We start from the raw sequence: 26,249 nt of genomic DNA, 5'->3' as shown, positions 1-26,249 counted from the left end.
CAGGTCTCCACTGCAAAATCTTCCAGGTCGTGGGCGGCCAACCCTCTCGCCTTGTTGGGGCAACGGACATCTCCCCCCCCCCTCAACGCATCCCTTTATCGCTTTCTCAGTTAACATGGCTTAATGCAAGTTTTGTTCCGTTATTTCAAACACAGTTTAAACACTCACAGGGAAAAAAAAAATTAAACACCACACAAAAAAGAAAAGAAAAGAAAAGAAAAATAACGCAGTTAACATGTCTGGATATGTCGGTCGGAAACCAGCGGTGGCCAGGGCAGCGGTTAATGGTGGTTTAATTCTCCTACGGCAAGGGAAGGGGGCGGGACGGGAGCACGACAAGGAATCAGCAACGCTTTTTAAAACCACAACGAAAGGAGGGGGAGGAAAGGGGAGGGAGGGGGAGAGAGAGTTAGAGAGAGTTAAAAGAGTTCCAACAGAGAGTGAAGTTCTGTGGGAGAACAGCAGAGACCAGCGTTAAATATCAGAAGCGGCAGGAAGGGCTGCAGCAAAGACCGAAGGGTGCACTTGTGTGTGTGTGTGTGTGTCTACGCACATGAGCACACGTATATGTGTGCGTGTGTAAGCGAAAGTGTGTGAGAAAGGAAGAGAGCAAAGCTTACCCCCCTTAACTCCTGCCCGGCCTCAGCCTCTACTCCGGGTGAAGCTGCCCCTACCCACCCGCCCCCCCCCCAGCCAGTCCAGAGGGACTTGTTCTTTTGGGGGGTACATTCAGCATCGCGAGCGTCTGCCTCTGCCACCAAACAGACGTTGGGGAAGCGTCAGGACTGGGAGGGCTCTTCTCTGCACCCGAGGGAGACCCAGAGGCTTCGGGCTGGTCGGCTGCCAAAAGCAGCCCCGTCGGCGTGGTCCAGCTCAGCAGGCAGGCTCCGGGTTAAGGGAGACAAGCTTTGTGCATGGGGGGGCAGGAGACGGTTGGGAGGGGCAGAGTCACAAGCCTTGCTGCTCCTGCGGGAGGGCGGCGGGTGTCCCTTCGGGGAGGGAAGCCCGCTGTTGCGGCAGCAGTGGCGGCAGCAAGGAGGCGACGGAGGCGACGGAGCCCAGGCTCTCGCTGACGGAGGTGCTGCGCCGAGGGGAGGGGCCGCCAGGGAAGACGGGGGGGTCAGAGGCGGTGGGGTCCACTCCGTGGTCCGTGCGGGCCTTGGCCTTCTCACGGAAGAGCAGCTTGTGGGACTCAATCTGCAGCAGGAGAGAGGGGGAGAGAGGGGCGGAAGGCGACACCAGAATGTCAGCGTTAGATGCCTGGAAAATAAAAGGGTGATTGGCTTCGTTAACAAAATGAGCAGAGCGGTTTAAAAAAGAAAAAAGAGAAGACAGCCAGAAGCATCTAAGATGGTTCTGCGTCTGCTTTAAGGGTGCAAAGCATCTTCCGAAAGGCTGCCTCCTTTCCCCTCCCGCCACCCTCTTTCTGCCCCGCCAGCCCCCAAAAGCATCATGGGGGGGAAGAGAGGCCGGGCACTTACTTGTTTCTTGTATGTGAGTGTCGAAGGTCTGAATTTCCATTTGGTCACCACCACCCTGAGCGGGCGTGGCTTGCCCCACGCCATTCTCCTGTGCAGGCAGGGGCGTGGGCGCAGCTCCGTTCTGTGGGGCTGCCTCCTCGCCCCCCTCAGTCTATAATGAAACAATGGGGTGGGGGAGGACAATGAGGCGTCAATACAAGGATGGGGTGGAATGGAGGGAGATGGGAGACCTGAGAAGGCGATGCTGCGGGACCTCGCCTGAAATGCCCTGGCTGACGGGGGGGAGGGGGGGCTGAGGGGTTGTGCAGAGCCAAACGGGGGACAGTCGAGATCCTGCCTCGACAGGACTGCGTGCTCTCTGGAAGCTGCTTTGTTCAGGCTCTGGGCCTCTGACTCAGGCTCCTGACTCCTGGCCAGCCTTCCCTTCTCTCCAGGCAGTTCACGCTACCGTGAGAACACAAGGGTGGTGGGAAGGGCCATGGTGGTGGGAAGGGCCACATGTCACAGCTGACTTAGAAGAAGATGATATTGGATTTATATCCCACCCTATACTCTGAATCTCAGAGCGGCTCACAATCTCCTTTCTCTTCCTCCCCCACAACAGACACCCTGTGAGGTGGGGAAGGGGCTTTCCCTTCCTTTCTCTTTTCCCTTCCTCCCCCACAACAGACCCCCTGTGAGGTAGATGAAGATACTGGATTTATATCCCGCGCTCCACTCCGAAGAGTCTCAGAGCGGCTCACAATCTCCTTTCCCTTCCTCCCCCACAACAGACCCCCTGTGAGGTAGATGAAGATACTGGATTTATATTCCGCGCTCCACTCCGAAGAGTCTCAGAGCGGCTCACAATCTCCTTTCCCTTCCTCCCCCACAACAGACACCCTGTGAGGTAGATGAAGATATTGGATTTATATCCCGCCCTCCACTCCGAAGAGTCTCAGAGCGGCTCACAATCTACTTTCCCTTCCTCCCCCACAACAGACCCCCTGTGAGGTAGATGAAGATACTAGATTTATATCCCGCCCTCCACTTCGAAGAGTCTCAGAGCGGCTCACAATCTCCTTTCCCTTCCTCCCCCACAACAGACACCCTGTGAGGTAGATGGATTTATATTCCGCCCTCCACTCCGAAGAGTCTCAGAGGGGCTCACAATCTCCTTTCCCTTCCTCCCCCACAACAGACACCCTGTGAGGTGGGTGGGGCTGAGAGAGCTCTGACAGCAACTGTCCCTTCAAGGACAGCTCTACGAGAACTATGGCTGTCCCAAGGCCCTTCCAGCAGCTGCAAGTGGAGGAGGGGGTAAATCAAACCCGGTTCTCCCAGATAAAGATTCTTAACCACTACACCAAACTGGCTCTTAATGCAGTCTCATGGAGTTTTCAAGGGAAGATTTGAACAGAGGTGGTTTGCCATTGCCTGCTTCTGTGTAGGGACCTGGCACTGGCTTGGTAATCTCCATCCAGACCCTAACCAGAGCTGACCCTCTTAGCTTCCAAGGTGTGATGAGACTGGGCTACCTGGAGCCTCCAGGTCAAGGCAAAAGTGACAAGGACGATCACAGGCCCGGCGGAGGGACTCAGGAAGGTTCAGTCTGGAGAAGAGGGGGTGGAGGGGGAGACAGGATGGCTCTCTGGAAGCCTTGGAAGTGCTGGCACTCAGAGGAGGGAAGGGAGCTCTTCCTGTGGGCAGCAGAGGACAGAACTTGCAATAATGGGTTTAAATTACGGGCAGGAAGGCACAGACTGGATAGTAGAGGAAAAATGTTTCCCTTTCTCACTATAGAAGAACTCGTGGGCATTCAACGAAATTGCTGAGCAGTCAGGTTAGAAGGGATAAAAGGAAGTCCTTCTTCACCCAAAGGGTGATGAACATGTGGAATTCACTGCCACAGGAGGTGGTGGCAGCCACAAGCATAGCCAGCTTCAAGAGGGGGTTAGATAAAAGTATGGAGCAGAGGTCCATCAGTGGCTATTAGCCACTGTGTGTGTACGAGCACGTGTGTGTATATATACATATATTGGCCACTATGTGACAGAGTGTTGGACTGGATGGGCCACTGGCTTGATCCAACATGGCTTCTCTTATGTTCTTATGTGACACAGAGTGTTGGACTGGAGGGGCCATTGGCCTGATTCAACATGGCTTCTCTTATGTTCTTCTGTGACACAGAGTGTTGGACTGGATGGGCCATTGGCTTGATCCAACATGGCTTCTCTTATGTTCTTCTGTGACACAGAGTGTTGGACTGGATGGGCCATTGGCCTGATCCAACATGGCTTCTCTTATGTTCTTCTGTGACACAGAGTGTTGGACTGGATGGGCCATTGGCCTGATCCAACAGGGCTTCTCTTATATTCTTATGTGACACAGAGTGTTGGACTGGATGGGCCATTGGCCTGATTCAACATGGCTTCTCTTTTGTTCTTATGTGACACAGGGTGTTGGACTGGATGGGCCATTGGCCTGATCCAACATGGCTTCTCTTTTGTTCTTATGTGACACAGAGAGTTGGACTGGATGGGCCACTGGCCTGATCCAACATGGCTTCTCTTTTGTTCTTATGTGACACAGAGAGTTGGACTGGATGGGACACTGGCCTGATCCAACATGGCTTCTCTTTTGTTCTTATGTGACACAGAGTGTTGGACTGGAGGGGCTATTGGCCTGATCCAACGGGGCTTCTCTTATGTACTTATGTGACACAGAGTGTTGGACTGGATGGGCCATTGGCCTGATCCAACAGAGCTTCTCTTATGTTCTCATGTGACACAGAGTGTTGGACTGGAGGGGCGACTGGCCTGATCCAACAGGGCTTCTCTTATGTGACACAGAATGTTGGACTTGAGGGGCCACTGGCCTGATCCAACAGGGCTTCTCTGATGTTCTCATGTGACACAGAGTGTTGGACTGGAGGGGCTATTGGCCTGATCCAACAGGGCTTCTCTTATGTTCTTATGTGACACAGAATGTTGGACTGGATGGGCCATTGGCCTGATCCAACAGGGCTTCTCTTATGTTCTTATGTGACACAGAGTGTTGGACTGGAGGGGCCATTGGCCTGATCCAACAGGGCTTCTCTTATGCTCTTCTGTGACACAGAGTGTTGGACTGGAGGGGCCATTGGCCTGATCCAACATGGCTTCTCTTCTGTTCTTATGTGACACAGAGTGTTGGACTGGATGGGCCATTGGCCCGATCCAACAGGGCTTCTCTTATGTTCTTATGTGACACAGAATGTTGGACTGGATGGGCCATTGGCCTGATCCAACATGGCTTCTCTTATGTTCTTCTGTGACACAGAGTGTTGGACTGGAGGGGCTATTGGCCTGATCCAACAGGGCTTCTCTTATGTTCTTCTGTGACACAGAGTGTTGGACTGGATGGGCCATTGGCCTGATCCAACAGGGCTTCTCTTATGTTCTTATGTGACACAGAATGTTGGAATGGATGGGCCATTGGCCTGATTCAACAGGGCTTCTCTTATGTTCCTAATTTATTTATATTAAGAATAGTTCAGCAGTGGAATGGGCTTCCCGGGGAGATGGTGAACTCCCCCTCCCTGGCAGTCTTGAAGCAGCAGCTGGACAAACACTGATCACGGGTGTTCTAGGCCGGGGTGGGCAAATTGAGGGTCGGGAGCCACACGTGGCTCTTTCACACATATTACGTGGCTCTCAAAGCTCCCAACATCCCTTGGAGAAGGCATTGGTCTCTTTAAATCACTTCTCCAAGCCAAGCCAACTGGTGATGCAGACAATGCAATTAAAGTTGCTTTCTTTCCCCCTCCCCCATCTGTTTGCCCGCCTGCCTTCCTTGCGGCTCTCAAAACATCTGACATTCGTATCTTGTGGCTCTCCAACATCGGGCATTTATTCTACGTAGCTTCTCCATTAACCAAGGCTGATATTGCACTGAGTGGTGGGTTGGATTAGCCCGGATGCAGCCTTCCAACTCTGGGATTCTAAGAGACGTTCAGAGGTGGTTTGCCACTGCTTGTCTCTGTATAGCGACCCTAGGCTGACCCTGCATGGCTTCTGGAATCTGAGGAGATGAAGTTCATCAGCACCACCACTGCCACTTGCTGCCAAAGGCTTTCACGGCCAGAATCCATCAGCTGTTGCAGATTCCCTGGCCGTGCTCTTGGCACTGTGAGACCTGACGTTTCCCCAGCCACTGCGACTGGGATCCTCAGAGGCGCAACCCAGAAAACTGGAGTTCTCTCTGAGTCAAATATTGCCTTTATCATTCAGTTGGCCTGTTCACTTGACCCAGAGAGAGCGCCAGTTTTACTGGGTTGCGCCTCTGAGGATCCCAGTCGCAGTTGCTGGGGAAACGTCAGGTCTCACAGCGCCAAGACCACGGTCACACAACCCGGAAAATCAACGGCAGCCAACCACCGCAACTGTTAACTGAGCAAAACGTGGGACATGGTTTTGTCCTTTTCTCGATAATACTGGAATTTCACATAATTACACATCACCCTTAACAGCCTGCATTTTATAGCTGTTTCACCCTGCTGATTATATATACAATCTGCACACTTTACAAGAAATGTTCTAGACTTAATTCCCAGGCTCAGCCAGACCACATATGGAAACTAAGGCTGCCAAAAGCAAGGGCAGCCAGGGCAGAAGCAGAGGGGAGGGATGGTAGCTCAGTGGTAGAGCATCTGCTTGGTAAGCAGAAGGTCCCAGGTTCAATCCCCGGCATCTCCAACTCAAAAGGGTCCAGGCAAGTAGGTGTGAAAAACCTCAGCTTGAGACCCTGGAGAGCCATGAATGGGGCTGTGGTTCAGTGGTAGAGCATCTGCTTGGGAAGCAGAAGGTCCCAGGTCTAATCCCCGGCATCTCCAACTAAAAAGGGGTCCAGGCAAGTAGGCGTGAAAAACCTCAGCTGGAGAGCCATGAATGGGGCTGTGGCTCAGTGGTAGAGCATCTGCTTGGTAAGCAGGAGGTCCCAGGTTCAATCCCCGGCATCTCCAACTCAAAAGGGTCCAGGCAAGTAGGTGTGAAAAACCTCAGCTTGAGACCCTGGAGAGCCATGAATGGGGCTGTGGCTCAGTGGTAGAGCATCTGCTTGGTAAGCAGAAGGTCCCAGGTTTAATCCCCGGCATCTCCAACTCAAAAGGGGTCCAGGCAAGTAAGCGTGAAAAACCTCAGCTTGAGACCCTGGAGAGCCATGAATGGGGCTGTGGCTCAGTGGTAGAGCATCTGCTTGGTAAGCAGGAGGTCCCAGGTTCAATCCCCAGCATCTCCAACTAAAAAGGGGTCCAGGCAAGTAGGCGTGAAAAGCCTCAGCTTGAGACCCTGGAGAGCCATGAATGGGGCTGTGGCTCAGTGGTAGAGCATCTGCTTGGTAAGCAGGAGGTCCCAGGTTCAATCCCCGGCATCTCCAACTAAAAAGGGGTCCAAGCAAGTAGGCGTGAAAAACCTCAGCTTGAGACCCTGGAGAGCCTCATAAGTGTTAGGGAGGGAGGGTGGTTCAGTGGTAGAGCATCTGCTTGGCAAGCAGAAGGTCCCAGGTTCAATCCCCGGCATCTCCAACTACAAAGGGTCCAGGCAAGTAGTCGTGAAAAACCTCAGCTGGAGACCCTGGAGAGCTGCTGCCAGTCTGAGGAGACAAGAAGCCACCCGGTTCTCTTTCTTGGTGGTTCCTCAATAGGTAGAAAGGCCAAGGGGAGGGAGAAAGGAAGAGGTGAGGGGGAAGGGGAGGCAGTGGTCCTTCTAAGAATTCGAGCACGCTCTCTCTTCTTTCCAGACCTTGTGAGGAGGAGAATTAGCCCTGCTCAGCTCCTTCCTTCGTGGGGCACTGTGAACATGGACATGGTAGCGGCAATGAGGAGTGGAGAGGACAGGACAGATGGAGTGGCCACACACAGGAAACAGGGAGGGTGCCTAGCCAAACTTCTTCCTGGGTCACGTACCTTCACAGCGCCCCCTGCTGGCATGTGGCCCATATTGTCCAGGGAGCCCACTTTTGCCTGGGCCTTTTCCTTGAAGTTCAACTTCTGATTTTCAATCTTGACATCTCCACCTCCTGGAACGAGCAAAGGAAGCAGGATGTTATGGACCGGGAGCTTCACCGCAGGGGCTGGCTGGGTGGCCACAGACCCACGGTGCAATCGGAAGGTGGCGGGTTCAGTCCCCGCCGGTAACTCCAGCGGCAAGGTCTCCAGTAGCTAAGATGCTATTTTGGAGAACTGCTGCCAGTTTAGATCAAGCGGTGCAGCTGTTTTAGTCTGTCTGTAACAGGAGAAAAGAGCACAAGTCCAGGACTGCCTTAAAGACCAACAAAATTTGTGGCTGAGCAGGAGCTTTTGGAGTTACTGCTCATTCCTTTAGATACTGCATCTGAAGAAGCTTGAGCGATGACTCCTGAAAGCTTGTAGCCGGCCAAAATTTTTGTTCCTCTTTAAGGTTTGATCGCCATCTACAAGTACTTGAAGGGCTGTCCTAGAAAGAATGGGGTGGAATTGTTTTCTGTGGCCCCAGAAGGCAGGACCAGAACCAATGGGTTGAAATTCAATCAAAAGAGTTTCCAGCTCAACATTAGGAAGAACTTCCTGATCGTTAGAGTGGTTCCTCAGTGGAGCAGGCTTCCTCCTTGGGAGGTGGTGGGCTCTCCTTCCATGGAGGTTTTTAAACAGAGGCTAGATGGCCATCTGACAGCAATGAGGATACTGTGAATTTAGGGGGAGGTGTTTGTGAGTCTCCTGCATTGTGCAGGAGGTTGAACTAGATGACCCTGGAGGTCCCTTCCAGCTCTAGGATACTATGATTTGATCACCATCTTCAAGTCCTTGAAGGGCTGTCATATAAAGGATGGCGTGGAATTGTTTTCTGTGGCCCCAGAAGGTAGGACCAAAACCAGTGGGTTGAAATTAAATCAAAAGAGTTTCCGGCTCAACATTAGGAAGAACTTCCTGACCGTTAGAGCGGTTCCTCAGTGGAACAGGCTTCCTCCTCGGGAGGTGGTGGGCTCTCCTTCCTTGGAGGTTTTTAAACAGAGGCTAGATGGCCATCTGACAGCAATGAGGATCCTGTGAATTTAGGGAGAGGTGTTTGTGAGTTTCCTGCATTGTGCAGGGGGTTGGACTAGATGACCCTGGTGTTCCCTTCCAACTCTAGGATTCTATGACTCTATTAGGAAGAACTTCCTGACCGTTAGAGTGGTTCCTCAGTGGAACAAGCTTCCTCCTCAGGAGGTGGTGGGCTCTCCTTCCTTGGAGGTTTTTAAGCAGAGGCTAGGTGGCCATCTGACAGTAATGAAGATCCTGTGAATTTAGGGGGAGGTGTTTGTGAGTTTCCTGCATTGTGCACGGGGTTGGACTAGATGACCCTGGAGGTCCCTTCCAACTCTAGGATTCTATGATTCCTGACCATTAGAGCAGTTCCTCAGTGGAACAGGCTTCCTCGGGAAGGGGTGGGCTCTCCTTTCTTGGAGGTTTTTAAGCAGAGCCTAGATGGCCATCTGACAGCAATGAAGATCCTGTGAATTTAGGGGGAGGTGTTTGTGAGTTTCCTGCATTGTGCAGGGGGTTGGACTAGATGACCCTGGAGGTCCCTTCCAACTCTATGATTCTATGAAGGTGCTCTGGGACTTGTGCTCTTTGCTGCTGCTCCCGCCAGTTTGAGTACATCACAGTGAGCTAGCTGGACCGGGGGTCCCCCAAGAGGGTGTCATCTGCTGGCTGTGGCCCTGAGTCTGCGGATCGGGAGGGATATAAATTGAATGAAGGAATGAATTCTTAGCTCCCCGCAACCCTCCTCCCCTCCCTCCCCTCGCTCTCTCTCTCTCACCTGGCTTGTGCTTGATATTTGCCTTTGAGCCGCACTTGGAGGACACTTTGGAAAGATCAATCTTCTTGTTCAGGATCTGCACCTGCAGAGCGGAGGGAGAAAGGACAGTGCCTCAGGAAGGGTGGAGCCCATCTCTGCTCTGTAGGACTTCTAAACACCAGCGCTGCTGTGCCACCGCCACCCCACTGCTCTCTCCTGGGCGGATGGTGAGAGCTGCAGATGCTCCGGGGGGCTCCCGAGAAAGAGGTGTTCATGCAAGAGACGACCGGGGGCTCTCCAAAGCCCCTCCCCAAAAAACCAGGCAGCATCCTGCATAGACTCAGAAGGCAGAGCGCGGCCAGAGAAGACAGAGTCGTGACCAGCAAGAGCACTGGATGTTATAAAGTGCACTTTACAGGATTATTATTATTATAAATAATAATAATAATTGCAACAGTGATCAGACTAGCGCCCGGCATGCTAAATCCACCAGCTCAGTCGCTGAGACCCTCTTTTCTGCCCTGCCTTGGCCTTCGCTTCGGGGAGACTGCCTTCTTACTTGGGGGGATGGAAAAGGCTGGGCCACGGTGTGGGGGAGGGGCCATGGCTCAGTGGCAGAGCATCTGCTTGTAATGCAGAAGGTCCCAGGTCCAATCCCCGGCAGCACCAGTCAAATAGGGCCAGGCAGGAGGTGAGGGGAAAGACCTCAGTCTGAGACCCTGGAGACTAACTGAGAAGGGCCGTGGCTCAGTGGAAAAGCCTCTGTTTGGCATGCGGAAGGTCCCAGGTTCGATCCCCGGCACCTCCAGTTAAAAGGACCAGGCAGGAGGTGATGGGAAAGACCTCAGTCTGAGACCCTGGAGACTAATGGAGAAGGGCCGTGGCTCAGTGGAAGAGCCTCTGCTTGGCATGCGGAAGGTCCCAGTTCCAGTCAAATAGGGCCAGGCAGGAGGTGAGGGGAAATTAGTTTGCTTTGGGGCCATTTTTCCTACCTTAGGCCCTGGAGAGCCGCTGCCAGTCTGAGCAGACAAGACTGACCCGCATGGACTGAGGGTCTGATTCAGTATAAGGGCAGCTTCATGGGTTCGACGTAAACCCCCTCCCTGCCCTCCCCATACAGAAGCCCTATCAAAAAGGCCCATTCTGTGCCAGGAACGTATGCTGCACGAGGGCACGGTGCATTCCAAGTTCCAAAGAACTTGAGGGGCAGAGTGGGAGAGAAAAACAAAGGGGAGGAAGGGAAGGGAAGACGACTTCTCAGGATCAGAGGCAACAAGGGGAGGGGGAACCGCAGAGGGTTCCAAAAGCCCCCCCCCCCCGAAGGCTCGGCCTAGCCCCATCCGAGTGACACCTGCCCCAAGTCTTACTGAAACTCCTCCCCCAAACGACGAAGGCTAGACAGACACCGCGGCTGCATGACTGATCCTTGGGCAAGCCAACTGGTGGAAACACTGCTGACTTATGCCCCTGTGCCAGTCAAGACAGACAGGTTAGAGCAGGACTGGGGAACACCCAGTCCAAGGGCTGTTTATGGCCCTCAAGATCACTCGGTCTGGCCCTCGGGGATTGCTGGGCCGAGTTGAGCCACGTGGTGGACTCTACAAAAAAAGCCCCGGACCGAGGCGTTTGCCTAGGGTGGCGGGCTGGGGGGGGGGGGGCTGTGTGTGTGGCAAATTAGGCTCTCCCCACATGACTTCAAAGAGAAAAACAATTATTTGTATCAATTGGGCCGGCCTGAATTGTTCTCCCTCAGCGGAGCACTGTTTTTTAAGTTGATAATTTTGTGTGGCCCGCAAATGATGTTCTAAATATCCAAACGGCCCTTGGAAGAAAAAGGGTTCCCCACCCCTGGGTTAGAGCTTCTGATTTCTTAACAGTGTGAGCTGGGATGCTGGCAGAAGCGGCAATGTGCCACAAACGAAGCCTGTGGATTGCCTTGGCTCTGTGTCCCCACATCTCCAACTAACACCCCCCCACACACACGCTGTTGGGGTAAGACCTGCAACTATTTTCTTTGGCCACTCAATGCCACGTCGCTGCTTCTCGAGAAACGTGGGGAAAGGCAGGAAGGCACAGGAAGTCCTTTGACAGGGCCCAGGAAGCTGCTTCTGCTACTGCTGAGTTTCTCCAGCCAATAAACTGTCTCAGCTGTGCTGTGCAGACTGAGGGCGGGTCTCGCCTCCCGGCTCTGGCCACGCGAGGCCCACAAGCGACTTGAACTTCTCCTGCTTGGCAGAGAAGCTGGTGCCGGAAGGGCAGCTGGACAGCAGAGTAATTAAGCATCTTTGCATAACGGAATTGCTCTTAGATTCAGGTGGCTGGCCGTGTTGGTCTGAAGTAGGAGAAGAAAGGTTGAGTCCAGCAGCGACTTTAAGATCGACAAAGTTTGATTCTGGGTAGAAGCTTTCATGTGCAGGCACGCTGGACTCAACCTTTGTCCTTTAGCAGCAATTGCCTGGGTTACGGGGAGAGGGAGTCATCTTGTGAGAACTTGGGGGTGACCGCACAGGGAGAAAAAAAAATGAAACCGAGGCTTCTGGGAGGCTCAGATACAGTAAAACCAGCAGGTTGCAGAGTTTCTGGCCCTAGCAGTGAATGAGAAAGAAATTAAAAATGGAGACAGGTAGGGGAATACCTCGCTCCACTTCTCTGAGTTAAATTTTGTCTGTAACCTTGCATTCCCATGCTGGTTGGGCTTGCAAACGACTGCGGTTTGTATGTCCCATTTGGAAAGTTCCTTTGGATCTTGCATCTCTTTTCTGTTACGCCAATAAAAGGTTATGTCTGTCTGCCCACCAAGTGTCAACTCCAACCGGGGGAGGGAACATGAAACTGATCAAAGGCGAAATCCCGCCACATCAAAGGCCGAGTCGGCAACTGGGGTGGTTCTACTCACATCGGTTTTGCCCTGGTTGGCCTTGGGGCCGGTGGACGGCCGGGAGTGGTTGCCCGAAGCTGGCCTTTGGGCATTTGGAACCTGAAAACGACAAGCACTTTACTCTCCGTTCTGCACGCGCGGACAGCTTTCGATCTGTGTTTCGAGGTGGTGAGAAGCGGGGTGACAGCGAAGGAAAGGGGGAAGGAGACAGGCCAGAGCCGGCAGTATCCCTCTTCCCCCACGGCCCTACAGGGGCCACGGGACGGATAAGGAGACAGCAAAGGTGGGGAGGGGGAAGAGGGACAACTGTGACACAAAGGGTCTTAGGCATAATCCGGAAAGTAGCCCTAGCAAGCGCTTTTGCGTCCCCTAGATCTTTGAATGAGCATGGAAAGAGAGCGAAAAAGCCAGCACTGAAGAGGAACGGTTCCCCATATAAGAGAGAATGCGAGAAGCAGGAAGGGCAGAAAAGACTGTTTTCTAGAATGGAGCCTTCGCCTCTCCTCGGCCCAAGCCCAAGGGCATCTCGACATCCTTGAAAGTCATCCCTTCCCCCAGCAGTTCACCATCGTGGTGCTATGCTCGGCCGTTAGCAATCACAGCGTGCTGTTTACTGCCTATGCTGCTCCTTTTTTGCAATGTCTGTTTTTATGATATTATTTGAACTGTTTGATTTTACTGTCGTAAGCCACCCTGGGCCTGCTCGTGGGATAGGGCGGGATATAAATCTAAAAATTAAATTAAATTAGATATCTGCTGAAATGACTTCCCAGCAGCGTTAGGGACCGAGCAAGCCACGGGGATCTACAGAAAGCTCCGGAGAAGCCCCTAAACCAAATCACCAAACACACCGACCTCCCTCTCCCCAACTCCCCGCGGAACTTAAAAGAGCCACCCGAGGATATCCCCATGGCAAAACTGCAGAAGAACTACACCCCTTCCCTGCTGAGAAGAAGCCCAAAACTCTTTGGGAGAATGAGCTTCGTTTAACACCGTGGGTTGGGCTGACCAGCACAAAAGGAACCCGGAAGGTCCACAGAGCCAGCAGAAGAAAGAGCCCTCTGCATGAAGATCACATTAGAGCCCACCTTCTTCTACGTTTTTTCTTTTTTTTAAGGCAGTGTGAGGCCAGCTGGAATACAGATCCGGCCTCTGGACAGCAAGCCACTCCGTGCATGGAGGAGCCGCCCACTAAACACAGCAGTTCCCCCCCTCCCCCCAAAGGGAACCGGCCTCCTCTGCATGGGCCCCCAGGGGACACCACCCTCAAGGAACCGCAGACAGCAAAGGCAGAAGCGACTAAAGAGCTGTGTCGAGGGGGTGAAAAGCTCCCAGCCCTGGTTGTTCTGTGGCAGGTGACCAGGAAGCTCCATGCAACAAGCCACGTAAGCAATGGGGGTGGGTGGGGGGTGCACCAAGAGCACAGCTGTGGGGGGGAACCCCATTCTCCAAAACACCTCCTCCCTCACCAGAAAAGCAGTGGTGAAGTCAGCAATCAGCAGAATGCAAAGTTGCCTGCCAGGGAAAGGGGAATGCACAAGTCGGATCTCTGTCCCTGACGGCTGCGATGACGTGGAAGAAGCACAGCGTGGCACGGAGAGGACAAGGTTCAGCTTCCTAACAATCTCACCTCCCCCCTCTAGAAAATTATACAGCAAGTTTTAAGGCATCCGGGCCTGAAAGAGTGCAAGCAATGCCTGCCGAAACCTCCGGCGCCAGGAAGGTGGCTGAAGAAGGTTTTCGGAGAAGGCGTGTGTGTGTGTGTGTGTGTGCCTGTGTGTGGTTTCAGTGGCCCTGTGGATACCATTAAAACTCTATAACTGGACACATTTAAAAAAAATGCAGAATTATGTAAAATAAAAAAACAGCCGGTATTCCATACTGGTGACAGAATTCTGCCATGTTAAGAAGATGAAGGCTGCTGCCACTCAAGAGACAACCACACTGAACTCGGTGGCTTCGTACATAGAGCCCACCCACTCCGTTGCCAGCCTTGACAAATATATTTATGTTGTTTGTCCCCTGCCTTTCTCTCCAATGGAGACCCCCAAAGCAGCTGTCATCCTTCTCCTCTCTTGCTTTTTATCCACACAACAACCCTGTCAGGTAGGTGAGGCTGAGAGGCTGGGACCAGCTCAAGGTCCACCTCAGCTCAGGAAGGCTTTGGAAGGAAACAGCAGCTAAGAACATTAGAAGGGCCCTGTTGGATCAGACCAGGGAGAGTCCACCTAGTCCAGCCTCCTGTCTCATGCAAGGGTCAACCAGTTCCTCTGGAGGGCCAACAACAGGGCAGAGAGGCTGAGGCCTCCTCCCGAGAAGAACATTAGAGGAGCCCTGCTGGATCAGACCAATGAAGGTCCACCTAGTCCAGCCTCCTGTCTCACACAGTGGTGAAGCAGTTCCTCTGAAGGGCCAAGAACAGGGCAGAAAGGCTGAGGCCTTCCCCTGAGAAGAACATCAGAAGAGTCTTGCTGGGTCAGACCAGTGAAGGTCCATCTTGTCCAGTCTCCTGTCTCACACAGTGGTCAACCAGTTCCTCAGGAGGGCCAACAACAGGGCAGAGAGGCCGAGGCCTTCCCCTGAGAAGAACATCAGAAGAGCCCTGCTGGATCAGACCAGTGAAGGTCCATCTTGTCCAGTCTCCTGTCTCACACAGTAGTCAACCAGTTCCTCAGCAGGGCCAACAACAGGGTAGAGAGGCCGAGGCCTTCCCTTGAGAAGAACATAAGGAGAGCCCTGCTGGGTCAGACCACGGAGGGTCCATATAGTCCAGCCTCCTGTCTCACACAGTGGCCACCCAGTTCCTCTGGAGGGCCAACAACAGGGCAGAGAGGCCGAGGCCTTCCCCTGAGAAGAACATCAGAAGAGCCCTGCTGAGTCAGACAAGGGAGGGTCCATCTAGTCCAGCCTCCTGTCTCTCACAGTGGCCAGCCTCTGGAGGGCCAGCAACAGGGCAGGGAGGCCAAGGCCTTCCCCTGAGGAGAACCCCAGAAGAGCCCTGATGGATCAGGCCAGGTGGGGTCCACCTAGTCCAACCTCCTGTCTCACACAGGGGCCACCCAGTTCCTCTGGAGGGCCAACAACAGGGCAGAGAGGCCGAGGCCTTCCCCTGAGAAGAACATCAGAAGAGTCCTACTGGATCAGACCAGTGAAGGTCCATCTAGTCCAGCCTCCTGTCCTACACAGAGGCCAACCAGTTCCCCTGGAGGACCAACAACAGGGCAGAGAGGCCGAGGCCTTCCCCTAATGTTGCCTCCTGGAAAAGAGATTCAGAGGTCAACTGCCTCTGAATGAGAAGGTTCCCCTCAGTCGCCGTGGCTAGCGGCCACTGACTGCACTCCTCATGCTTCTCGGCCCGCCGTTCTTCAGAAGAGGCACCCATCTCTTGAGAACACCCTTCCTGACCTCATAGACTGCACCACATCCTGTACCGCAGCCTTAATTTTCAAGAGATTCCCTCCTTCGTTGCCTTTGTCCCTTCCTGAATTTGACTCCCCAGAACTAGGGGGTGGCCCTCCCAGAAGAAGATGCCCTGCGTTCTTTCTGATGTGGAAAAAGAACAAGCACACACACACATACAAATATATATGCAAACACATAAAAGCACACCACAACAGTCCAAACCAGCACAAGAAAACTGAGAGAGGAGTTAGTGGAGAGAGAGAGAGAGAGACGGCTATCCGGGGCCCTGGAGTACTTACGTTCCCACCTCCAGGGACATGCTTAATATTGTCCTTGGACCCACACTTGGACTGGACGTGGCTGTAGCTGGCCTTTTTGGAGATTATCTGGACCTGGAGCGTGACGGAGATGGAGAGAACGACACAAGGAAAGAGGGCTGGTTAGAATTCTCTCGTGGGCGCGAGGCTGGGAGGCGGCAGACAGAGGGCGACAGAGAGTGAGCAGTGTTAGAACTCCAACCTGACTTGAGGATTAAGTGCGAACGAACGCGGACGAGGAAGGGACAGAGGAAGAGAGACAGAGAGAGAGAGGAAGCCAATGGAGACGTGAGATGGCGAGGCAGACAGTGTTAGTGGCAGAGGCATTCTCAGGGCTGGCACGGAACGACTCGGGGGATGGCCGCCTTCCTAAGAAGGGGTCTCTGATTGCTCTAGTCTAGTGCGTTGTCTGAATGTATCACTGTTTAACTAGCAACCTCAGAGGCCACCAATATGTTCTAAGCATACAAAAACCCAGACCGTTTCAGAGAGCAGCCGTGTTGGTCTACGAGAGACAGATTCGAGTCTACTCTCACCTTAAAAAGGTAAAAGGTAGTCCCCCTGTGCAAGCACCAGTCATTTCTGACTCTGGGGTGACGTCGCATCACAACGTTTTCATGGCAGACTTTTTACGGGAAAGGCCATTGCCTTCCCCAGTCATCTTCACTTTGCCCCCCAGCAAGCTGGGGACTCATTTGACCCACCTCGGAAAGATGGAAGACTGAGTCAACCTCGAGCAGGCTACCTGAACCCAGCTTCCGCCGGGATCAAACTCAGGCCATGAGCAGAGCTTAGGACTGCAGTACTGCAGCTTTAACACTCTATGCCATGGGGCTGCTACTCTCACCTTTGGGACCAACGAAACTACTGTGGTGTAAGCTCCCTTGGTCAGATACCAGAGGGCACGCTCATGATCTCTTAACAGTTTAGGTAACACTAAGGTGTGTTAATCTGTGTGCTCTCCCTCACTCGAGAAAGTACCAACAACCATCTTTCTGGATGCGGCCAAGATCTACACAGTCCATCTAGTCCAGCCTCCTGTCTCACACGCTGGCCAGCCAGTTCCTCTGAACAGCCAACAACAGGGCAGAAAGGCTGAGGCCTTCCCCTGAGGAGAACCTCAGAAGAGCCCTGCTGGGTCAGACCAGCGAAGGACCATCTAGTCCAGCCTCCTGTCTCACGCAGTGGCCAACCAGTTCCTCTGGAGGTCCAACAACAGGGCAAAGAAGCCAAGGCCTTCCCCTGAGAAGAACATCAGAAAAGCCCTGCTGGGTCAGATCAGGGATGGTCCATCTAGTCCAGCCTCCTATCTCCTCACACAGTGGCCAACCAGTTCCTCTGGAGAGTCAAGAACAGGGCAGAGAGGCTGAGGCCTTCCCTTGATAAGATCAGAAGAAGAGCCCTGCTGGATCAGACCAAGAGTCCATCCAGTCCAACCCCATCTCACACCTCTAGACAGCCAAACAACAGGGCACAGAGGCCAAGGCCTTCTTTTGATGTTGCCTCCTGGCTTTTGGATTTGAAGGTTTAGTACCTCTGACCAGGGAGGTTTCCCTCAGTCATCGTGGCTAGCAGACTGATAAAGAAGAAGAATTGCAGATTTATACCCCGCCCCTCTCTCTGAATCAGAGACTGAGAGTGGCTCACAATCTCCTTTACCTTCCTCCCCCACAACAGACACTCTGTGAGGTGGGTGGGGCTGAGAGGGCTCTTCCAGAAGCGGCCATTTTAAGGACAACCTCTGCAGAGTTATGGCTGACCCAAGGCCATTCCAGCAGCTGTAAATGGAGGAGTGGGGAATCAAACCGGGTTCTCCCAGATAAGAGTCCATGAACTTCACAACTACACCCAACTGGCTCTCTATTAGAGCTATGGCTGACCCAAGGCCATCCCAGCAGCTGTAAGTGGAGGAGTGGGGAATCAAACCCAGTTCTCCTAGATAAGAGTCCATGCACTTCACAACTACACCCAACTGGCTCTCTATTAGAGCTATGGCTGACCCAAGGCCATTCCAGCAGCTGCAAGTGGAGGAGTGGGGAATCAAACCCGGTCCTCCCAGATAAGAGCCCGCGCACAACCACTACACCAAACTTGCCCTCTATTAGAGCTATAGCTGACCCAAGGCCATTCCAGCAGCTGTAAGTGGAAGAGTGGGGAATCAAACCCGGTTCTCCCAGATAAGAGTCCGTGCACTTCACAACTACACCCAATTGGCTCTCTATTAGAGCTATGGGTGACCCAAGGCCATTCCAGCAGCTGTAAGTGGAAGAGTGGGGAATCAAACCCAGTTCTCCCAGATAAGAGTCCGTGCACTTCACAACTACACCCAACTGGCCCTTTATTAGACCTATGGCTGACCCAAGGCCATTTCAGCAGCTGTAACTGGAAGAGTGGGGAATCAAACCCAGTTCTCCTAGATAAGACTCCATGCACTTCACAACTACACCCAACTGGCTCTCTATTAGAGCTATGGCTGACCCAAGGCCATTCCAGCAGCTGCAAGTGGAGGAGTGGGGAATCAAACCCAGTTCTCCCAGATAAGAGTCCACACACTTAACCACTACACCAAACTGGCCCTCTATTAGAGCTATGGCTGACCCAAGGCCATTCCAGCAGGTGCAAGTGGAGGAGTGGGGAATCAAACCCGGTTCTCCCAGAAAAGAGTCCGTGCACTTCACAACTACACCCAACTGGCCCTCTATTAGAGCTATGGCTGACCCAAGGCCATTCCAGCAGCTGTAAGTGGAAGAGTGGGGAATCAAACCCGGTTCTCCCATATAAGAGTCCATGCACTTAACCACTACACCAAACTGGCTGTCTATTAGAGCTATGGCTGGCCCAAGGCCAATCCAGCAGGTGCAAGTGGAGGAGGGGGCAATCAAACCCGGTTCTCCCAGATAAGAGTCCGCACACTTAACCACTACACCAAACTGATAGACCTATCGTCCATGAATCTAAGTCCCCTTTTGGAGCTGTCTATTCCTGTGGCCACCACTCCATCCTCTGGCAGCCAATTCCACATTTGAATCACTCCATGTGTAATGTAGATTTCCTTTTGTCTGCCCTAAACCTACTACCCGTCAGCTTCATTGGATGCCCTCAAGTCCCAGTATTTTGAGAGCATCAGCTGAATGTGGCATCACCCCAACCACCTAGGGAAGCATCAGGGGGTCAGAAAGAGCAACTAAATGATCTCGTACCATGGACATCAATCTGCTATTCTGACGTTTATCACTGTTTTTGTTGTTTTATCCCAGTGGACACGGGCTGGCAGTCGCTAGGCCCCGGCTTGTGATTCTTTTAATCCGCTAAGGGACATTTCCATGATTTTGCATGTTGATCCGCTGTCCACTTTCTCTATATTTAGGACTGCTGGCCATTCCATCCTACGGTCTGATGAAGTGTGCTTAAGAGCACACGAAAGCTGACATTCGGTATAAAACGTTGTTGGTCTTAACGGTGCTTCTGGACTCCTGCTTTGTTCTACTGCTTCAGACCAACACGGCTGCCCGCCTGGATCTTGTACTATGGCTGATTTCTCAGGCCAGGGGGACCTGGATTCCTGAGATTCTCCAAGGCTAAGATCTCACCCTGGAAAGTAACAATAATGGCACCTTACTGGTGGAACCAACTGCCGGAGGAGGTGCGGGCCCTGCGGGACCTAGGGCAGTTCCGCAGGGCCTGTAAGACAGCCCTCTTCCGGCAGGCCTATAACACCTAACTGACAATGAGAAAACCTTCCGGATGGAACAAAAATGTACTTGCAGACCGCTGGTTTATTTTATCTCTGTTGTATTAATTATGGTTTTAACTGTATTATGTAAATGTTTTTAAATTGAATCTATGTAAATTACAATGTTGTAAGCCGCCCTGAGACACTTCGGTGAGAAGGGCGGGATATAAGTTCAAATATAAATAAATAAATAGGTCATAAGACTAACGGGGAAAGGGGCAGAACATTCTAAGGCTGAATCTCCATTTCACCACCTATTTATTAGGCACTCGGGAGGCGGAAAGAGGCAGAGGGAAGAAATCCAAGGACAAGTATTGTAAGCCGCCCTGAGCCCGCCTTGGTGGGGTAGGGCGGGATATAAATCGAATAAATAAATAAATAAATAAGTCAGCACTGTGCGTTTTTAAACAGCTGTGTCAGCAGCCCGTCTGTTTCTGTTTCTGTGTTCAGTTCAAGATGCCTGTTGCCACCTTTAAAGCCCCTCGTGATGAGCCCTGCTTCTGTGCCCTCACACCTGGATTGCTGCAACAGGCTCTACATGGGGCTGCCCTTGGAAACAACCCGAGAACCACAACTGCTCCTGAATGTGCAGCATCCCGACAGCTGTCAGGGGCTAGCCGCCAGGAATGTTATATTGCCCAATCTGAAACGGCTACTCTGGCTGCCTGTCCGTTTTCAAGTTCAGTTCAAGATACTGGTTATGTCCTTGAAAGCCCTTCATGACCTTGGACATACAGAACTGAAGGAACGTCTCATGTGAACATATGAAGCTGCCTTCTACTGAATCAGACCCTCTTTGATCCATCAAAGTCAGTCTTGTCTACTCAGACTGGCAGCGGCTCTCCAGGGTCTCCAGCTGAGGTTTTTCACGCCTATTTGCCTGGAGCCTTTTTAGCTGGAGATGCTGGGGATCGAACCTGGGACCTCCTGCTTACCAAGCAGATGCTCTACCACTGAGCCACCGTCCCTCTCTAAAGTCAGTCTTGTCTTCTCAGACTGGCAGCGGCTCTCCAGGGTCTCCAGCTGAGGTTTTCCACGTCTACTTGCCTGGACCCTTTTTAGTTGGAGATGCTGGGGATTGAACCTGGGACCTTCTGCTTACCAAGCAGATGCTCTACCACTGAGCTACCATCCCTCCCTTAAAGTTGCCTTCATTCCTTGAGAACATATGAACATACAAAGCTGCCTTATACTGAATCAGTCCATCCAAGTCAGTCTTGTCTACTCAGACTGGCAGCGGCTCTCCAGGGTCTCAAGTGGAGGTTTTTCACACCTACTTGCCTGGACCCTTTTGAGTTGGAGATGCCGGGGATTGAACCTGGGACCTTCTGCTTACCAAGCAGATGCTCTGCCACTGAGCTACCATCCCTCCCTTAAAGTTGCCTTCATTCCTTGTGAACACAAGAAGCTGCCTTATACTGAATCAGACCCCCCTCGGTCCATCAAAGTCAGTCTTGTCTACTTAGACTGGCAGCGGCTCTCCAGGGTGTCAAGCTGAGGTTTTCCACGCCTATTTGCCTGGACCCTTTTTAGTTGGAGATGCCGGGGATTGAACCTGGGACCTTCTGCTTACCAAGCAGATGCTCTACAACTGAGCCACCAACCCTTCCATATAAACCCATGTACCAATTAGGGGTCATCAAACAGCCCACTTCTTAGAGTGGTCTGCCTGGCATCGCCCAGAGCAGGGCCTTTTCCATTGTGGCCCCAGCTCTGTCGAAGGGGCTCCCTGAAGAGGTGAGACCCCACCCCGTGCCCGCATGGAGATCTTCAGGAGGTGTTTCAAGGAGTCTGAACTGGCAGGCATCTTCTGAGGGGTGGAGGGAGGAGAGATCTGGGTTTTCCAATGTTGTCTTTAGCTTGCTGCCTTGACCCACAAGGAATGGGGGGGGGGGGGGAGGGGAGAAATGTTGAAATAACAAAATGAAAGACAGTCCATTTGACTGCTACTTCCAGGATAGGGCTCCAGTGCAACCAACTCTGCTACCCTTCTTGGCAAATCTACCCCAACTGTCCTGCCCACTTCAAGTCAACCTGCCCACAGCCAGGACAGGAAGGCCTAGTGGGCACAGACCAAATGATGGCACCCCCCACCCTTGGCATGCCGGCCAAGTTCAAGTCAATTAATGGGGGCCATGTTTGTTGCCACCAGGACTGAGACACTGTCTGCCCTCTGGATGAGCAGAAGAAAGCCCCCAGCAGCCGCTGAAACGTAATAAAAACAGTTGCGTCGCAAAGGCAGACTTGACCTGGCCTAGCCAAAGCGACGGCGGTGGAAGGACGCTCAGCCCCGGTGCTGCCAAAGTGGAAACTATTCCTCTGCGGATGCCTCAGCATGTCTTGGAACACATGATAACAACGGAGGGTGGCTTTGCGTTTAACTGCTTCCTGCGCTGAATGGTCAGGGAAACTCCAGGGGCGCAGCCCATCAGGCGAAGGGTCAGCTGGCCTACTGACCACATGACCCGCCGCAGAACTACCAGCTGTACGAAAGGAGCGGCACCAAACACTGTGTTCTAATACACAGAGGATGAGACGGATCAGGGGGCAGCGACTGGAGAAAACTTCCCTGCAGGGTAATGAGAGCTCACCAGACTTTAACCCAGGGGTGTCAATCATGCGGCCCAGAGGCCGAATCAGGCCCCCGGAGGGCTCCTATCAGGCCCCCGAGCAACTGGCTGTCATCCGCTCCCTTCTCCCTCTCTCTTGCTTCCTCCGGCATAAGATCTTCTCCCTTCCTTCTATTGGCTGAGGCTCCTCCCCCTCCTGGTTCCCTGGGGAAGGAAGGAAAGAGCCAGAGCTTCCTTTGCCCTGTTCCCTGGATCCCAGGGGAGAAATACAAAGAAAGACCAACGAGTGCTAACCGTCTGACATGGCTCGGCCCAACAAGGCCTCATTTATGTCAGATCTGGCCCTCATAAAAAATGAGTTTGACACCCCCCCAGGCCACCCAGCCTTTCGTGATGTCCTTCCTGTGCCTAGGCATTACCATTCTAGACAGGCACGATGAAGTCAACCACCTGGTCAGTCTTCTTCCCAACACGTTTTGTTTCCATGCGTAGGGAATCTTTCTTTTTTAACACACAGCTGGATTCACGGTCAGGAGCCACCTTAGAGACCAACAAGATTTTGGGAGGGGGACAGGAGCTTTTGAGTGGCCCAGCTCCGCTTTGGCAGAACAGATTGAAGAAGAAGAAGATATTGGATTTATATCCCGCCCTCCACTCCGAAGAGTCTCAGAGCAGCTCACAATCTCCTTTCCCTTCCTCCCCCACAACAGACACCCTGTGAGGTAGATGAAGATATTGGATTTATATCCCGCCCTCCACTCCGAAGAGTCTCAGAGCAGCTCACAATCTCCTTTCCCTTCCTCCCCCACAACAGACACCCCGTGAGGTGGGTGGGGCTGAGAGGGTTCTCACAGCAGCTGTCCTTTCAAGGACAACCTCTGCCAGAGCCATGGCTGACCCAAGGCCATGCCAGCAGGTGCAAGTGGAAGAGTGGGGAATCAAACCCGGTTCTCCCAGATAAGAGTCCATGCCCTTAACCACTACACTCAACTGGCTCTCTATTAGAGCTATGGCTGACCCAAGGCCATTCCAGCAGCTGCAAGTGGAGGAGTGGGGAATCAAACCTGGTTCTCCCAGATAAGAGTCTGTGCACTTAACCACTACACCAAATTGGCTCTCTATTAGAGCTCTGGCTGACCCAAGGCCATTCCAGCAGGTGCAAGTGGAGGAGTGGGGAATCAAACCTGGTTCTCCCAGATAAGAGTCTGCACACTTAACCACTATGGCTGACCCAAGGCCATTCCAGCTGCTGCAAGGAGAGGAGTGGGGAATCAAACCCGGTTCTCCCAGATAAGAGTCTGCACACTTAACCATTACACCAAACTGGCTCTCTTTTAGAGCCATGACTGACCCAAGGCCATTCCAGCAGCTGCAAGTGGAGGAGTGGGGAAACAAACCCGGTTCTCCCAGGTAAGAGTCCGCACACTTAACCACTACACCAAACTGGCTCTCCAGTGGTGTAGTGAAGGCGGCTTGGATTCTCAAAAGCTTCTATCCCAAACTCTCATTGGTCTTGGAGGGCTGTCCTAGAGAGGAGGGTGCAAAGTTGTTTCCTGTCGCCCCAGAAGGTCAGACCAGAACCAACAGGTTGAAATGGAACCAAAAGTGTTTTTAACGAAACATGAGGGAGAACTTCCACCTGACAGCAGTGCTGATTCTGTGAATGAGGCAGATCATGAGAAGGAGGGCAGGAAGGATCACACATCAGTGCTTAGTTCTCCTGGCCCTTTCCTACACGCCCAGGGAAATGCTGATTGACACTTTGGGGTCAGGCAGCAATTTTACTAATGGCCAATTTGGATCCTGTAGAGCCCACTCCCCCCTTTTTGCCATTTTCTGGGCTTGGAGCAGGGGTCACTCTGTATGTGTGTCTGGGGGGGGAGGTATTTGTGAATTTCCTGCATTATGAACATATGAAGCTGCCTTATACTGAACCAGACCCTCTTTGGTCCATCCAAGTCAGTCTGTCTACTCAGAATGGCAGCAGCTCTCCAGGGTTTCAAGCTGAGGTTTTTCACACCTACTTGCCTGGACCCTTTTTAGTTGGAGATGCCGGGGATTGAACCTGGGACCTTCTGCTTACCGAGCAGATGCTCTACCACTGAGCCACCCTTCCTCCCTAACACTTATGAGGCTCTCCAGGGTCTCAAGCTGAGGTTTTTCACACCTACTTGCCTGGACCCTTTTTAGTTGGAGATGCCGGGGATTGAACCTGGGACCTTCTGCTTACCGAGCAGATGCTCTACCACTGAGCCACCGTTCCTCCCAAAAGAAGACCTAGGTATGAACATCTGAAGCTCCCTTCTACTGAATCAGACTCCCCTTGGTCCATCAAAGTCAATCTTGTCTGCTCAGACTGGCAGCAGGTCTCCAGGGTCTCAAGCTGAGGTTTTTCACGCCTACTTGCCTGGACCCTTTTTAGTTGGAGATGCCAGGGATTGAACCTGGGACCTTCTGCTTGCCAAGCAGATGCTCTACCACTGAGCCACCCTTCCTCCCTAACACTTATGAGGCTCTCCAGGGTCTCAAGCTGAGGTTTTTCACACCTACTTGCCTGGAGCCTTTTTAGTTGGAGATGTCGGGGATTGAACCTGGGACCTCCTGCTTACCAAGCAGATGCTCAACCACTGAGCCACTGTGCCTCCCCTAAAGTAGGTTGGACTAGATGACCCTGGAGGTCCCTTCTAACTCTAGGATTCTATGGGTTCTAAACCTATTCACTCTAGCGCAGTCAGAAAAGGTCATGCCCGCTTAAACGAGTTCTCATGGCCATTTCTTAATACACCCAGGGAAATGCCGATCGCCACTTGGAGGTCAGGCTGCAATTTTGGCTACAGGCTAGTTCGGCTCCCCCCGACCCCCAAATCTTCTGGGTGTGGAGCAGAGGTCACTGGGTGTGTGTGGGGAGGAGGTACTTGTGAATTTCCTGCACTGTGCAGAGGGTTGGACTAGATGACCCTGGAGGTCACCTCCGATTCTTTGATTCTCTAAGATGCTGCTGACATATCAGGCTGTTCTACTGCAAGACCAGCACGGCTGAAACTATCTTTTTACACAGAGAAGACGTCCACTGTAAGAGTGCCCCAGCAGGAGAGCCCAGACACAAGATGGCCATCTCTGTGAGAACGACACCCTCGAGTCTCATTCCAGACAGGCCTACGATACACAGCTTAGCTGTCCCCTTTGCCCTGGAATATACAGTCGATGGCAGGAACGAAGCAACCGAAAGCTGCTGAGGGGCGCGGAGCTGGCGAAAGAGAAGAAACTCAAGTTTGTTGGGGCCTGGGAAGTCGGAGAGTCCCCGACCCTTTCTGGGTGGGAAGGCTAAGCCACGCTGGCACGGCTTCCAGAAAGATGGTGGGAACTTGTTTCTCCCCATGGACTTCGCTGACAGCAGGATGGGACAGACACACGGGAAAGTGCGTGCAACGAAAGAGGTCTGAGAACAGGGAGAACGAGAAAAAAAGTGTGAGAGTTAAGAGAGAAGAAGGGAAAGTGACCCAAACAGGGAGTGAAAGGAGCGGACGGGGGGGAAGTCACAGAAGAGTCAGTCCTTTTCTCTCCCAAGTGATAGAAGCTGAAATAAAACTCACTTTCCCATTGGGTTGCTTTGGGGAACCCTCTTTTGTTACAGCTGTTTTAGATACTGCATTGAGTTCGGGCTTTCGGGCAGCCCCGGCTGACTCTGCCTTTCTCTCTACTTTGGCCTAAATGGAGACAAATGGAGGGTGACTTTTACATCGTGAGAATTGAAGGGGGGGGGGAAATAGAAAAAGCAATGACGGGAAAGGAGGATGAACGTCAAACCAACACCTGGGGCGTCCGTGTGGCCCTGCGGAACTGAAGGGACGCCGTCTGCAAAGGTGACATCTGATCCTTAAGGCAAGAGAAATGCAGAGCGACGGGGAGAGGGGGGTGGGGGGAGAGCCGGGAAACACAGGGTCAAGCCCCTCTCCTTTGGAGGGCGCCACTGGTCACACACCTCCCTCCAGACTGTGCCGGGAAACCCCCTCCTGTTGCATCATGGCCGGCTGCTGAGGCTGCTGCCCCCGCAGAGGGGAACCAGTCTGGAAACACCTGCATTCTGAGC

The 26,249-nt window shown here is 52.7% G+C and overlaps 1 protein-coding gene and 1 non-coding gene across 2 annotated transcripts in view; both read right to left on the bottom strand.

Moving 5' to 3' along the window:
• Nucleotides 1-959: 959 nt before the first annotated feature.
• MAP4 (microtubule associated protein 4) overlaps nt 960-26,249 on the bottom strand; it is a 359,198-nt gene continuing 333,908 nt past the window's right edge. The window contains exons 18-24 of the mRNA XM_060247898.1: nt 25,753-25,866; nt 15,839-15,931; nt 12,156-12,236; nt 9,281-9,362; nt 7,405-7,517; nt 1,482-1,632; nt 960-1,197 (exon numbers count right to left, since the gene is read on the bottom strand). Of these exons, the coding sequence (XP_060103881.1) occupies nt 1,193-1,197; nt 1,482-1,632; nt 7,405-7,517; nt 9,281-9,362; nt 12,156-12,236; nt 15,839-15,931; nt 25,753-25,866 (639 nt within the window). The 3' untranslated portion in view covers nt 960-1,192. The remainder of the gene's footprint in view (nt 1,198-1,481; nt 1,633-7,404; nt 7,518-9,280; nt 9,363-12,155; nt 12,237-15,838; nt 15,932-25,752; nt 25,867-26,249) is intronic.
• Nucleotides 24,583-24,654, bottom strand: TRNAA-GGC (transfer RNA alanine (anticodon GGC)). Its single transcript has one exon. It is a non-coding gene; the product is annotated as a tRNA-Ala (tRNA).

The sequence above is a fragment of the Heteronotia binoei genome, chromosome 10 (genome assembly GCF_032191835.1).
Source record: "Heteronotia binoei isolate CCM8104 ecotype False Entrance Well chromosome 10, APGP_CSIRO_Hbin_v1, whole genome shotgun sequence".
NCBI classification, from domain to species: domain Eukaryota; kingdom Metazoa; phylum Chordata; class Lepidosauria; order Squamata; family Gekkonidae; genus Heteronotia; species Heteronotia binoei.
The sequence above is the reverse complement of the archived record's forward strand: the minus strand, read 5'-3'. Positions and strand labels throughout refer to the sequence as shown.